The 15428-nt window shown below is 44.5% G+C and overlaps 1 protein-coding gene across 5 annotated transcripts in view; it reads left to right on the top strand.

The window, feature by feature from the left end:
• LOC129867042 (FERM domain-containing protein 5) overlaps positions 1 to 15428 on the top strand; it is a 123289-nt gene that overhangs the window by 18340 nt on the left and 89521 nt on the right. Inside the window, exon 2 of one of the 5 annotated variants that reach the window (XM_055940148.1) lies at positions 12471 to 12618. The exons of the other annotated variants lie outside the window; for them this stretch is intronic. Within the exon in view, the coding sequence (XP_055796123.1) occupies positions 12547 to 12618 (72 nt within the window). The 5' untranslated portion in view covers positions 12471 to 12546. The remainder of the gene's footprint in view (positions 1 to 12470; positions 12619 to 15428) is intronic. 5 annotated transcript variants of the gene reach the window in all.

The raw sequence follows: 15428 nt of genomic DNA, 5'->3' as shown, positions 1-15428 counted from the left end.
TTAAAGCTTGCTTCATCGTTTGGACAAACCTTTCAGCGAGGCCGTTTGTTGCAGGGTGATACGGCGCTGACTTGATGTGCTGAATTCCATTTGCTTACATGAATGACCGGAACTCTTCAGACACCAATTGGGGGACATTATCACTAACGAGTTGCGTTGGCAAGCTGAAGCGACGGAAGATTGACTGTAGCTCTTCGATGGTTGTCTCTGCTGAGGTGCTCTTCATCACTGTGACCTCAGGCCATTTGCTGTGTGCGTCAACTACGACTAAGAACATACGATCCTCCAGTGAGCCTGCATAGTCTATGTAGACTCGCTGCCAAGGCTCCTCTGGGAAGTCCCATGGGTGTAGTGGCACTAGCTGAGGCATGTTCCTCATCTTTTGACATGCAGAACATGACTTGACCTTGTCTTCGATAGCTGCGTCCAGACCTGGCCACTAAAAGTAGCTGCGTGCAATCGCCTTCATTCGCACCATGCCACAGTGCCCTGAATGGAGTTCTTCAAGCACCTGCCTTCTCAGTGGCGGCGGTATGATGACTCGAAAACCCCATAGCAAGCATCCAAACTGAACTGTGAGCTTGTTTCTCCTCACTAGGTAAGGTTGTCTGACAGCTCTCCTTTTCCACGAGTGACAACGTCCACGACCTCAGACATCACTGGATTAGTGTGGGTGAACTTTTTCACTTGGACAGATGTAACTGGGGTGTTCGTCACTTCCTTGAAGTAGAAGATTTCAGCCTGGGAGTGCTCAGTGTGTGCGACAGGTAAGGGAAGCCTTGAGAGGCCGTCTGCATTGCAGTGCTGCTCAGACCTTCTGTACTTGATATCGTACTGGGGAGCAGATAACAATAACGCCCATCGCTGCATGCGGCTGGCTGCAAGCGGCGGAATGCCGGTGTGGGGACCAAAGATGGAGGTGAGGGGTCTATGGTCCGTCAGCAGTGTGAATCGTCGGCCAAACAGAAACTGATGAAATTTCTTAACTCCAAACACAATCTGTGCATAATTGCTCTCAGCTTTACTTAAGGTCCGTGATGCGAAAGCAATTGGCCTTTCTTCACCTGATGGCATGATGTGTGAGACAACCGCACCAACGCCATAAGGCGATGCATCACATGCTAACTGTAATGGCAAGTTGGGGTTGAAGTGGGTTAGGGCCTCTGACTGAGCTAAGGCTGTTTTCACTTTCTTGAAGGCCTCCTCACATCTGTCTGTCCACTGTCCACTTCCACTGTTTGGTTTTGTTCAAATTTCATGCAGTGGCTTTAACATGTTAGCTAGGTTTGGCACAAACTTTGCGTAGTATGTATGTAGTCCTAAGAATGATCTCAGCTGACTCACGTTCTGTGGGGATGGAGCTTCCGTGACGGCCTTCACCTTCGATGGCACCTTCTGGAGCCCCGAACTGACAATGACGTGGCCCAGGTACTCAACAGAGGGCCGGAAAAACGTGCATTTGTCCTTCCGGACCCGCAGACCGTACTCCTCCAATCTCTGTAGTGTAGCGTTCAGGTTTCTCAGGTGCTCCTGCTCGTCTTTGCCGGTGATGAGTAGATCATCGAGGTAACATTGGACCCCAGTGAGCCCGCTCAGAATCTGGTCCATAGCTCTCTGAAACAAGGACGGAGCTGAGGGGATTCCAAAAGGAAGCCTCCGGTACCTGTACAGTCCTTTGTGAGTCACTATGGTCAACAGTTCTTGCGACTCTTGGTCCACATGCATCTGTAGATAGGCCTGACATAAGTCTCTTACTGAATTTTTGTCCTCCAGCTAAACCAGAAAGAGGTCGTCAATGAGGGGTAGTGGATATTTTTCAGCAGTCAAGACTGGGTTAATGGTGACTTTGAAATCACCACAGAGTCTGAGTGATCCATCTTTTTTTATGACTGGAACAACGGGTGTAGCCCATTCAATAACATTCACTGGATTCAATACTCCCCTCTCGACTAGTCTGTTTAGCTCAATTTCAGCTTTTGGTTTTATGGCGTATGGGACAGGTCTAGCTTTGAAGCATTTTGGCTTGCTGTCTGGTTTCACGGTCAGTTTAACTGTTATGTCCTTCATACTGCCAAGTTCTCCTTTGAACACAGAGGAGTGTCCTCTTTTGCAACCATGTGAATTTCCTGCCTCTTTTCCAGCCATGTGCGTCCTAGCAATGCTGGATGGTTGCCTTTCACAATGTAGAGTGGTAGCTTTACCTTCTGTTTGTTGAGCTCCACTGTAACAATCACGCTTCCTCTCACTGGAACAAACTCACTGGTGTATGTTTTCAGCGTCATCTTTGTTGGCTGTAGTGTGAGGTGATGTAGTTTCTCCTTGTATACAGCCTCAGACAGCGAAGATATGGCTGCTCCAGTGTCCACTTGCATCCATACTGCGTTTCCATCCAGTAGCGGTGTCACCCAGTATCCGTGTCCATAGTCTGAAATGGACAAAACATGCAAAGATTCCCCTTTAGACAGGGTATCACTTTATTCATCCTCTGTGTGCTCCATTTTATGCACTTTCTTTTTGTACTTCCTGAAGTCGCTTTTCTTTTGTCCAGTACTTTTGTTTGATTGTCTCTTTTTGTTTTTACATGCACGGTCAATGTGACCCCTTTTTCCCCAACTTCTGCAGTCTAAGTTTTTGCACCAACACTCCTCTGCTTGGTGACCTGGTTTCCCTCAGCGATAGCATGACCTGCCACCTACTGCCTTGTTTTCTAACTCCGTAGACACCTTATGCACTTGGATCGATGCACTTAGCTGTTGTGCGTCTTTATTTGCCATTTCCATTGACGTACTCACTTCTATTGCTCTCTGCAATGTTAAGTTACTCTCATTCAAAAGGATTTTCTGAATTGCCTCGCTGCGCATGCCAAACACTAACCTATTACCTAGTGTCACTCATTGATCACCCAAATTCACAGTGTTCAGAAAGCTGTTTCATTACAGCCACAAATTGTGAGATTGATTCCTGAATCTCTCTGCGATTATCAGTGGTTTGGGAGAATAAAGTCCTTTTAAGGTAGCCACAATTTCATCATATGATTTATCACCAGGTTTTTCAGGCGTTACTAGGCTGCGCAGTAGATTGAATGTTTTTCCTCCCATAACAGTCAAAAATGTTGGCACAACAACTTCTGTTTTAATTCCATTTGCCAACACAAAGTGCTCAAAACGTTCTGGTTAACCTTTCTAGCGCAGGCGTTCCACTAGCGGAACCCCTCGACAACATTCCACTAAAAAGGCAGCGCGGGAAATTCAAAAATATATTTTTTAAATATGTAACTTTCACACATTAAGAACTCCATTGTTCCACAGATTCATGAAATGTTCATATATTTCCAACCAATAAAGACATTTTCGGTTTCTTTCTCACACTTTTCAGACGGTCCCTTACTCCCAGACCTTTTTTTTCTCTTTTAACTCACGCTGTCTTCACTTTCTCCTGCAGCGAAACTCTTCCTATCGCTAGAGCAGGGGTGTCAAAGTCAAATGGACGGAGGGCCAAATAAAAAATTTAGCTACAAGCCGAGGGCCGGACTGTTCGAATGTTCATTGAAAAATTTTTAAATGACGCATATAGTCTAGTGAACCTAATTGAACCTACTGAAAACCTAACAAATATATTCCAATATGATCAGATAAATAAAGCAATATTTTCTTATGGCTCTGTCAGTAATCTTTAATTTTCAACAGACACAAAAGACAAATTTCCTTTATATAAAAATCCCCATAACATGAACATTAAATGAAAGAAACCGGTATTCAAGGCACCATCAGTAGCCTATATTTTCTATTTTAGCAAAAGTGGGCTAAATTTACTTCAAAGAAAAAAACAATAATAGCAATTTTCTATCATCCACTCAACTGAAATATTTTTAAAATATAATTGGATTGAAATACAATAAAATAAAGTGCAAAAATCTATTAATCAAAAACAACACTTTGTTTAAGGAGAAGTAACATGCAGTGAAAACAAATATTAAACTTTAACTTTTAAACTTGAACTGAGTAAAAACTCTAAATATGTGATTGCACAGTAATGTTCACTTGTTTGAGGTTGAGGGTGATACTTGGTGGTGTCCCATCTTTTCCACAAGTTCATCAATGTTCGGGGTAAGGCTCTGAGCTGAGGAAATCCTCAGAATTGAGTGGAGGTGTTCAGCAGTAAGTCGACTTCTGTGTGATGTTTTGTTCAGGTTCATCAAAGAAAACAGTTGTTCACACAGGTATGTGCTGCCAAACATAGACAACGTTTGAGCAGCCTGGATGCGCAGCTGGGGCATTGTGTCGGGGAGGAAACGGGCGAACTCCGCAGCACCCACTGCCGCATATTTTGCCCTCAGTGCATCATTGCATTGGAGGTCAATCAACTCCATTTGGAGGTTTGGTGGTGAGCTTTCCACGTCAACAGCAAATGGGTTACCGAGCAGTTCCAACCTGCTTTTTTGTGCTTCAAAGTCAGCAAATCGGCGTCGAAAGTCAGCGGCAAGCATACCTATTTTATCAGCCAACTGTGCGCTCGGGAACGCACTGGTAGAGAGCTTCTCTTTCATGGTCTGGCAGCTGGGAAAGTGGCTCAAATTTTCTTTCCGCATCTGCGTCTCCCACAGAGTCAGTTTGGTTTTAAATGCCTTCACTGTACTGTACATATCAGAGATGACATGATCCCGACCCTGCAGCTGCAAGTTCATTGCATTCAGATGACTCGTAATGTCACACAGAAAAGCCATTTCACACAGAAACATTTCGTCTCGGAGTTGTGTTGTGTCTTTCCCTTTGCTGTCCAAGAACAGACAAATCTCCTCACGAAGCTCGAAACATCTTTGAAGCACCTTTCCCTGGCTTAGCCATCGCACCTCTGTGTGATAAGGCAAATCACCATGCTCCGTTTCTAACTCCGTCAGAAATGCCTTGAACTGGCGGTGATTCAAACCTTTGGCTCTGATAAAGTTAACTGTGCGCGTGATGATGCTCATTACATGCTCCATTTTCAAGGCTTTACCGCACAACACTTCCTGGTGTATGATACAATGATAAGCTGTCAGCTCACCTGTCGCGTTTTCCTCTTGCATCTTTTCCCGTATCTTCGCCACCAGTCCGCTCCTGTGTCCACACATCGCAGGTGCTCCGTCGGTTGTCAAACCCACGAGTTTTTCCCAAGGCAGCTCCATCTCATTTACACATCTTGACACCTCTTCATACAAATCATGCCCCGTAGTTGTGCCATGCATAGGACGTAAAGCCAAAAACTCCTCTGTCACGCTTAGGCTGGAGTCCACTCCGCGGATGAAAATTGACAACTGGGCAATGTCAGAAATGTCGGTGCTCTCATCCACAGCCAAGGAATATGCAATGAAATCTTTTCCCTTTTTCACAAGCTGCTCTTTTAGATTGATGGACAACTGGTCTACTCTCTCGGCAATGGTGTTTCTGCTCAGACTCACATTTAAAAAGAGTTGCCTTTTTTCTGGGCAAACTTCGTCACAAACTTTAATCATGCAGTTTTTGATGAAATCCCCCTCCGTAAATGGCCGGGCTGATTTAGCGATCTCTTCTGCCAAAATAAAACTGGCCTTGACAGCAGCCTGGCCTTGTGATTTGGCTTTTTTGAACAGAGCCTGTCGAGATTTGAGGCCTCGTTTTAATTCCTCTGCCTTTTGTAGCCTTTGTTCCATGTCCATATTCTTGTTTTTGTCCGCGTGTTTCGTTTCATAATGTCGTCTCAGATTATACTCTTTCAGTACCGCCACACTTTCTCCACACAGAAGACACACAGGTTTTCCAGCTACCTCCGTGAACATATACTCCGACTCCCACCTTGTTTGAAACCCCCGGTTCTCAGTGTCCACCTTCCGTTTTGCCATTTTTGATGGGTATCTGAAAGTTAATTTTACTGTGATGCTGACGACTGCTGTGCCAATAAATATTGAAATGAAGCAGCCTACTGCTCGGTGCGTCACCGTTGCATTGTGGGAAATGTAGTATTGGTGCGTGTAAAAGATCTGCGGGCTGCCGGCTTGCTGCGGTCTGCGGGCCGGTTCTAATAATAAATCAAGATCATCCCAGGGGCCGTAAAAAACCTTCTCGCGGGCCGGATGTGGCCCGCGGGCCTTGACTCTGACATATGTGCGCTAGAGGGTCTTATTGCCGTGACATTAAAAGCTAGCTAGCATCACTCGACTGGCTAGCTCCACGTTTTGTTTGCGTCTTTCTACAGCGAACAAAAAAAATACGAATTTAACCTAGACTTTCTGCCGAAGATAATGAGCACAAACGTGAGAACGTTTCTTCTCGTCGCCAGTTTTGTTGTATAGCACACTGTATTACTTATACAACTAATATAAGGACAGTACATGAGACGGGAGTAGAAATTAACGTGGGCATTGTTTAAAGCGTTTCACAGGAAGAACATTCCAAGCATTTCAACGTAGGTAAGCAAGGGGGGGGGGGTTACAGGTGCCCTAAAGGGACAGCACTAGAATATCAATACACAACACCAACCTTCAACATTAAGAAAAAAGACGAATAAAGACAAAAACACAAAATCAGACGTACATACATTTCAACAAACATTGACATCCTACTTGCTCAGACCCACATGTTCCCACTCTATTCATACCCATCTTGTTTCTTTCATACATTTTCTTCCTCATTTTTCATCCATTGGATAATGATGGTCCTCGTAATACTTATGCCATATGACTTCAAATTTTACTATTTAGTTTTTCTCTAGCCCACATTATTATAATTAGAATGCAGTTGATTCTTCCACTGTCTTAACGATGGAGGATCATTCGATTTCCAGTTAAGTAAAACATTTTTCAAAATGATTGACGAGAAAAGTATGGTCTAACCCATTGGGTATCTCACCGCACCCCTAAATGCTATGTCTTGAAATATGCAGAACACTAGGATTTCCTCAAGAGCCTATGCATATTCAAATGTTGGGATAGTTACCTAAATATCTAAATAATAATGTTATAAATGTTATATCAAAATATGTAAAGTGCAAATATATTCAAGGGGACTTTACTTTTGCAGTGTACAAACTTAATATGATAAACAGGAATGACATTTACTCACACGGGTGGCCAACCATAACTATCTAAAAGCCACACCCCTAATAGGCCACGCATCCCTGAAAATTGCTTATGGATTACCCCCCATAAAAGACCCAGCTGCTGTTTTTGACATCAGCGGATTAAGGAGGGAGGAGAAGGTGGCAAAATTTCCTAGGGTTAGAGACAGAAGCTTGACATTTTAAGTGATTTGAAGTGGCTTTGGCAGTGGATACAGAGGAAGAGAAGATAAGAGAGGAGGGAGTGAAGGATAATAAATCCTCCGGAAGTTTAATTTTCCTCTATTTTTGCTCAGCTGCCTGCAGCCCTGTTCTATAAACTCACATTGAGTCACTCAGCTACGTAGCAGGGGTACAGTGCGAGTCATAGAATGTGGAAAGGGAGGAGAGAAGGGTCGAGGAGGCAGAATCAGGAGACAGTAGGGAGAAGGATTTAGCAGAAGGAAGAGATGATAGGATAGAAGAAAGAGAGAGTCGTGGGAGAGGGAAGATTGCTACGACACATGACCATCTGGGTAGTGGCTGAGTGGTTAGGGTTGGAGGAGAGGGAGACAAAAGGAAGCCAAGTAGTGATCAGAGACCTGGGTGGTGGGGGGGGTTCCAGCCTCTAGTAAAGTTGAGGTCAAATGTATGTCCTGCCTTGTGAGTGGGAGGGGACTGGGAAAGGGTGGGGTCAAAACAGTTAAGGAGGGGAAAGAAAGAGGTAGAAAGAAATTAAATGAAGGCAGACGTCGGGAAGTTGAAGTCGCCAAGTACGAATACTTGTAAACTTTCGTCAGGAAATTAGATTGTCAAGGTGTAAAACTCATTAAGGGACTCTACGGGCACCTGGTGGGCGATATATGACAATGTTAAGCTTGAGTTGACAACTGACAGTGACAACATGGAATTCAAATGAGGAGATGGACAGGTGAGTGAGGTAGAAAAGGGAAAATATCCACTTAGGAGAAATTAGTATCCCTGTGTCACCACTGCGACGACCAGATGCTCTTGGACTATGAGAAAGCACATAGTCAGATGAAGAGAGAGCAGCTGAAGCAGCAGTGTTCTCTGGGGTGATCCATTTCTCTGTCAGGGCCCAAAAAGTCTAGGGACATAGGCTGAGATGAACATGACGTTCTTGACCAAAGATTGGGAGTTCTAAACGCTGCCGAAGACCAGGAATTCCACATGCGTTGTGCGTGCAGTGTTCACTAAATTAGAAGGGTTGCAGCCAAGGGGTGGGGAGCATCTGTAAAGTCTACAGGGAGAGGAGCAAACAAGTATAGAAAACACACACATAGTTGATAAAGGTACACGAGAGCAACATTTGATAATCTGTAAATAACTAGGTAAGATACTCAAGTGAGAGAGTGGTGTGGAGTCTTCCTCTCTTTCCTTCCTCGAATAACCCTCCAGAACCGTCTTTGTTTCGGCGACGAGAAAACCGGAGTACTAACACTAATGGCTAATTGCCTAGCAGAGGTGAAGAGCACACCTCCTGGTACTAATTGCTGATTGCCTAGGGGAGGAGAAACCACTCCCCCTCCAATACAGCAACTGATTACCAAAACAACAACAGTCCCAAATTTTTCTGCCCCTTAATCCTGGTTGATGTGTAAAAAATCAGATGCAAGTTAAGAGTAGTCAACAGTTAACACACTGTAGGCTACTGGAAAGACAGACAGCACTTGAAGTAGATGACCCTAGTTAGAAGAAATACAATACTAGACAACAACAGATTAAGACCAAAATGATACTCATCACTCCTAGAGATATCAGGAGTTCTCTAGCTATACATTGAAGAACATTGAGATGGAGCCTGAGTAGCTGGTTATACAGTGTACTCCCATACTGCCTGTGTTGCAGTGCTGAAATAGACTGGTCCTCAGGAGCCGCATGCAGCGCTCTGCCAGATAGTCATGTGTCAGCCTGCGATGATGGAGTAGCCGCCCAGCCCTTCAGACACTGTGTGTTTTGAGATCATGCTGCCTGCCACACTGTTGCTATGCTGCCTATTAAATATTAAAATGTGTGCTAGGCCTAAATATTTTATGAGGAGTTACCTCTGGAGTACGTTGCCACTGTTTACCAGCGTCACGACGCAGCAATGCTCCGATTGGCTAGCTTCACGCTGTGTGCCTGCCACGTTTAATGATTACATCACATGGAGTGCCAGTACAGAATCATACCAAGAGAAGATCATCCCAGCTCTCTGGATCCCTTTCATGTGTTTTATCTAGGAAATAAGCCAGTTGCCATCATCACTCATGTCTGGTTCATAATGAAATCTTTGATGCATCCTTCCAGGGTTAAGAGGCAGTCTTTTTTTTTACGGCTGTCTTTGGATGGGATTCGTCACAGTTCCAAAGCTCTGATATTCCACTGAAGTGTTGTAGTAAAATTCAACTCTTACAGACCTGCATTGGATTTCCGGAATTCATTATGGTACTTAGTGTGGTAGACAAGCTGCTCAGCTAGTCTGTCCCAAATTCACACACACATAAAAGACAGATGCAATTGACACTCATAGGCAGGCCTGGTACCACTGTGTGGGTGAGTGTTTGTGAGCTTTTGGGTGGGTGGCTGAGCGTCCTCTGCCTAGTCCTTTGTGTGTGTTTGTGTGGGCTGGACAGACAGCAGGCAAGCAGTCTGTCAGTGTATCAATAACTGTCTGTCGTGCCCTCCTATTGTACTGTCTGAGCTGTATTGTGTTAGAGAGAAATCTAAGAAGTGCCTGAGGTGATGCTCCAGCTGGGACTATGAATACTAAACCTAAACCTCCCCTGCTCTATACAGGCCAATGGCATATACCACTATGACCACTATGATGACCTATGGAGAGAAGGGGAGAGGGAATATAGAGCTCCGCGTATGCCGAGGTGCAGTGTAAAAAGAGATAGCCTGTGGCTATGGCAGGGCTAACAGATTGCACAGCTTGTTGGTGATGTTTATATGCTCCAGTGGCATCATAAATGTCTTAACACGGTGCACTGGAAGCCTCTGAGGGGAATGGGAGAGCCAGAGTAGCCGCCACTCCTGGGGAGAAACTGTGTAAAGAATCAGGGCTGTTGATGAACTGCACCGAAGATATACTGTACAAATGTAGTTGATTCTTCTATCTTCATCTACTGTAGAATTCACTGCCTCGAGGAAGGTATCTTACCAGATCTGAGCTTTAAAAGCTGACCTGAAACAGGCTTTGAATCACCTCTGGTCTCAAACACAATTATAGTTTAAATGTTATCTTACACTCAACACTTCAGCTACAATGGGATTAGATTTATTTTTATGATTCGATAAATGGTTCAAACAATGGCCAAGTATTCTTTGTATCAGGGCTTTTTAGTCTATTCACGCAGTATATTATCCTGCGTGTGTGCATGTTAGTGCTGTATGCCTGTTAGTGTCCCTTTCTGAATATGTCCAGGCAGAGGATTTAGCTATGTCGTTTATGAACGTTCAATCAGGAAGGCTGGTCTAAATGATTGTTTAACTTCATCCAGTAAGCATAACAAAATTCACTTAATTTCCTATTCTACAGGCATAGTGGGAATGAATATAAATGTATCATCAGAATAGCATCTTGTTTCTTCTCCTCTTTCCTATTAGCCATGTACGGAATGCCGTTCACCGATTTACCTTATAGCCTATAAGCACAGCACAATAATACACAGCACAATAATACACATTCCTAATGCTTGTCGTTTACCCTATGGGCTCACTCTTGCAATTATCTCCTTCCTCTCTTTCAACCAATGAGCAAAAATCTTGGGATGTATTTACAGTATATGTCAACGTACCCTTGTTCTCTCACTCACTGTTTTTCAGACAACCATACATGCCACCACCAGCAATAATAACCTTAAGGCCCATCATTGGAACTCCTTTCCCCCCTTGGGGAGGGTTCTGATGCTAGCAGCCACACATAGGGCTTCCTGCCTTCACATCATCTGGCTCAGAGAATCTTCCCACAGAGACAAGGCCTTCCCCCAAACTATTTGATAAATGTCATATTGCATTCTCTCTTTGTTGTTCATTAAGTTAAGCCTGTACTCGACTGAACTGGTAAATGTGTGTTGACAGACTGTACCAGAGAGAGATGTCATAATGACAGTGCCCATACCAACCCCTGCCCTACCTCTCCCCTCATCCTCTCCTCTCTTCCTTCTCTCCTCTCTGCTCCGGCTGGTCTTTGGGCTTCAGGGCTTTCCACTGCATGAGATGAGAGAATCCATCCTTTGTTTGGTTCTCTCCTCTGGAGCCATGTGCCTCTGCCGACTAATGAGGGAACCCAGGGATGTGCTGGTACCATTACATTCACAGAGACAAACAGCTAGCAGGGCTGGATTACTGTGTGACTGGTCACATATTTTACCCCAGGATCTGGTTCAGTGCATGTTGCTGGGATGGAAATGGATGGTGGTATTCGTAGATGCATGTAGCAGCTGCCCTCCTCTTTGTGAGTCTAGGGGATATTTTCACCATTGTGTGTTAAGTGCAGACATTGCATTACAGTTCCAGCATCAGCAGGACTGATTTCACCGCTGCTTTGATGTTTGAATACTCATTGTGTGCGTGTGCCATGACTCTGGCCAGGTCAGAGGAACTGCTGGGGCTTAAGGACTAATCTGAATGGCATCAGATCAGGAGGCAGGCACTTCGCAGGCTGGGTGCAGTGCGGTAGGAAATCAGACCGCGCTTGACAGATGTGACAGCCAGGCCAGCGCAGAGCGCTAGCCTAGCGCTGAATGGCTGCTAAAATACATCAAGTTGTCACGTGAGACCAGCTCTCTGCGCTGTTGTCTCAGAGTCCAGCCACGTTCATGGCTGAGGCCCCACTAGCCAGCCCCCTCTTCTTCCCACCTCTCTCCTCTCACTCGCTGTCCATCATCCATCTCTTATCTCACTCTTTTCTCCATTGCTCTGCCGGTCATCTCTCTGCAACATGTCTCTTGTTCCGCCATGGTCCCACTCCCTCTACACTTTTGCTATCTCTCTTATCCTCCATTTCTCTAGGTCCTCTGCCGATCTTGGTTGCTTCTCTGCAGCAGAATTGATGTGCCTCCCACCTTCCTCTCTTGGCTTGAATACGGTCACTGGTGTTCAGAGAAAGCTCTGCCACTCAACATGCTGTTCTCCACGTGTCCCGCTGCTACTGATGGTTAATGACACAATATGACAGAGGATAGTCTCTTTCTGTCTGTATCACATCCTCTCCCTTCCATGCTGTCAAGCCCCTCCCATCTCCCCCCGCATGCACACACATTCCTGCACACATGCAGACACAAATGCACAAAGAACACATTTATTGCATTGTAACAAATGATGTGGTCTTTAACAGACATGGCCTTCTCCCTCTTACAGGCTATTTCTCTCTATCTATTTCTAACCCCATCTCCCCTTCCTCCTCTCCCTAGGAGCAGAGGCCATTGATCTCATCCCTAGACTGGGAGCACTGCATAGCCACAGCTCTCCCTGGGGGCTACTCTAGCCATGGTCATGACTGGTAGACTGAACACGTTTCATATGGACTGGTTTGAAGCTCCATTGAATTTCATTCAACAGGTTCATTCAACAGGGCAACTTAATTCACATTGTCATCCCTCACCAGGCCCTGTGTCCATGCTGTAACTGTCCAGCTGACAGAAGTCTGTGACTCGTGGTGAATGGCTCTGTCTGTGAGAAGCAGACAAGGACCTGATAGGATCCAGCATGTTCACAGAGATGTGACATGAACAGAAATTATCCTCACATTTTCTTCTGTCACACAGAATGCAGACAGAACTTGTACCCTGGATTTAGTTACAGCATATTCTACCTCTTCATTTTCATAACTGAAAATATATGAAAGGTTAACCGATTCTGAAGTTTGAAATAGACAACATTTCATATGCTTCTCTTGAAAATCATAGCTAATGGAAGTAGCAAGGGAGAAGTATTTTATTTGATTGCTACTTTAAGCTTTGTTGTTGGTGTTTTGTGCTTTGCCTGATTGATATGAAAGAAAATGTTTTCTGCACTGGAACACTCAGACTACGGTAGCAGGATGTCCTTTCCAGGCTTGTGTTTACTACTACTGTGGAATAGGTTTTGGATCTCTAGCAGTCTACTGAGATGAGGCACTGAGGAAGGTCCTCTGCACTTCTCGAAATGAGTGTCTAGCTCTCAGAGAGAAATAAGACCCTGTCATGATTGTGCAAATGTTGCTAGGAGCCAGCCTGTAAAGAGGGCTACTTGAGCTGCGGTAAGGTATCGCGTCTGTTCGCTCTCTGTGGATATCTCTCTCCCTCTCACTGTCTTTCATCTTGCAGTTGAAATTCAGTGACAAAGCTCTCTTTCTCTCAGGTGTGCCACTGCTCACAGTTGAACAAATCCTTTTATGAAAACTGAAAGAGGCAGAGAGTTCTAAGAGATGTGTGTCTTGTTTCTGCACAGCACAAAGGCGAGTTTGTTATTATTTTCAGAGTTAAAAATCTCCCATTGAATGATTAATTCATATATGTCTAATTCTCTAATCCCGTCTGGCAGTTTTCCACCAGAGTGTAATTTGTTTTCCACTGGGTGGATTGATGAATGGAATCCAGTTGCTTTGTGTGGGTCTGTGCTTTTGTGTGTGTGTGCATGCGTGCCAGCCATGAGCCTGGATGGGCTAATAGTATTTATTTATTCCAACTTACTCACCAACCCACACATACACCCCCACCAGCCTGTCAGGCTGCCACTACCGGCTGCCAGAGACCAGGCCAGGTGAGACATGATGTTCCTCTCTCTCTCCCTGTTGCCATTGATTATTATATTATTGTATATAATATTATTATTATATATATTTCTTATTTTACAATGACGGCCTACCCCGGCCAAGCCCTCCCCTAACCCGGATGACGCTGGGCCAATTGTGCGCTGCCTTATGGGACTCCCGATCATAGTCGGTTGTGAGACAGCCCGGGATCGAACCAGGGTCTGTAGTGATGCCTCTTGCACTGAGATGCAGTGCCTTAGACCACTGCGCCACTCGGGAGCCCTAATTGGCTGATGTGTGTCTGGCAATGTCTGAGATAGACACAACCAGCCAATGGAGGCCTGTTGTCTTCCTTTTAAGAGAGGCTGACACACTCACACTGCTCCCCTCCTGTCCACTCTCCACCTGCCTCCCCCCTGGCCTCCACCCTCTGTCTCCGCCTTCAGTCTTTGTCCTCAGAGGCAGCAGCAGGAGGGACTGGGATAGAGAGTGCCCTCTGCCTGCACTGCATGCCCCACTGGCTATAATAGCAGAGTGGGAGCAGAGAGGACTCAATCACAAAGCAAAATGCACTCTTTGCATCTTTGTCAGCTAATTTAATCTGCAACACTGGTTCTTCTAATGTTTTAGCATTATGTATTTCATGAATGTACACACCATGCTATCACAGTAGAAAATGAACACATGCTTAGACCTGAACTAGTGATATGGTCTTAACAGAAATAATGGCTGATTGAGTGATGGTAAACTGATGAGTAGTAATTGTTATTTGTTAGATATACAGAATGCTGTATTTTTGGCCACGATGTCCCAGACCTGAACCCAGACGTGAGCAGATGTGTAGTGAAAAGGGTTAACCGTGTAACAGGGAAATGTGTTTCTCTTGGGGGTGACTGTTCTGACTGCACAGAGCATCTGACGAGTACAAAAGGATCCAGCTGCGCTACCCCTCAACCCTCTGCCAAAACAAAACAGGTGGTTTAATTTAAGAGCTAAATATGGATTCAAATGAAATTAAATGCATTGTTAGTAGACAAATCAATTGCAGTTTTGACAGTCAAAAGACAATGTAAAGTGTGATTAGTACATTTAAAAAAAAATCTGTAACGGAATTACTTCAATTGAATTGGCTACGATGGTAAATCATAATAGTCACAAACCACAGTTGGGTTTACCTACTACTGGGTTTTACAAGGCACAAGGCAATGTTTATTTCTTACAGAAGGTAAACTATTTCTCCAAAATGAAATGTAAGTGTTGATATTAGGGGTCTTTACATCAACATCATTGTATTTTGATGTATTTATGATACCTTTTTACACTTTTTCTGGTAAATGTTTTCTAAGACCCCTTTTCCATCTGTTTATCCAGAAATCAAAGCCGTTACCACATTTTTTAAATGGAAAATGGTTGAAAAATGTATTTATGCCTTCATTTCCCAAAATTTTCCCCAAAATATATGCCCTTAGCTTTCAGTTGACACCCAATTTGATATGATTCTATGAACTTCATGTTAGTGCTCATTTGTCAGGAGAAAGGGAGTCTGGGGTATTGGTTCAACAGTAGCTCTCCTCTCATTGAATAGAGCTCCCTAGGGCTGCAGACAGGTGCCGCTGGGGGAAATAAAAGACTGTTT

The sequence above is a fragment of the Salvelinus fontinalis genome, chromosome 12 (genome assembly GCF_029448725.1).
Source record: "Salvelinus fontinalis isolate EN_2023a chromosome 12, ASM2944872v1, whole genome shotgun sequence".
NCBI classification, from domain to species: Eukaryota; Metazoa; Chordata; class Actinopteri; order Salmoniformes; family Salmonidae; genus Salvelinus; species Salvelinus fontinalis.
This window is presented reverse-complemented; position numbering and strand designations above follow the sequence as displayed.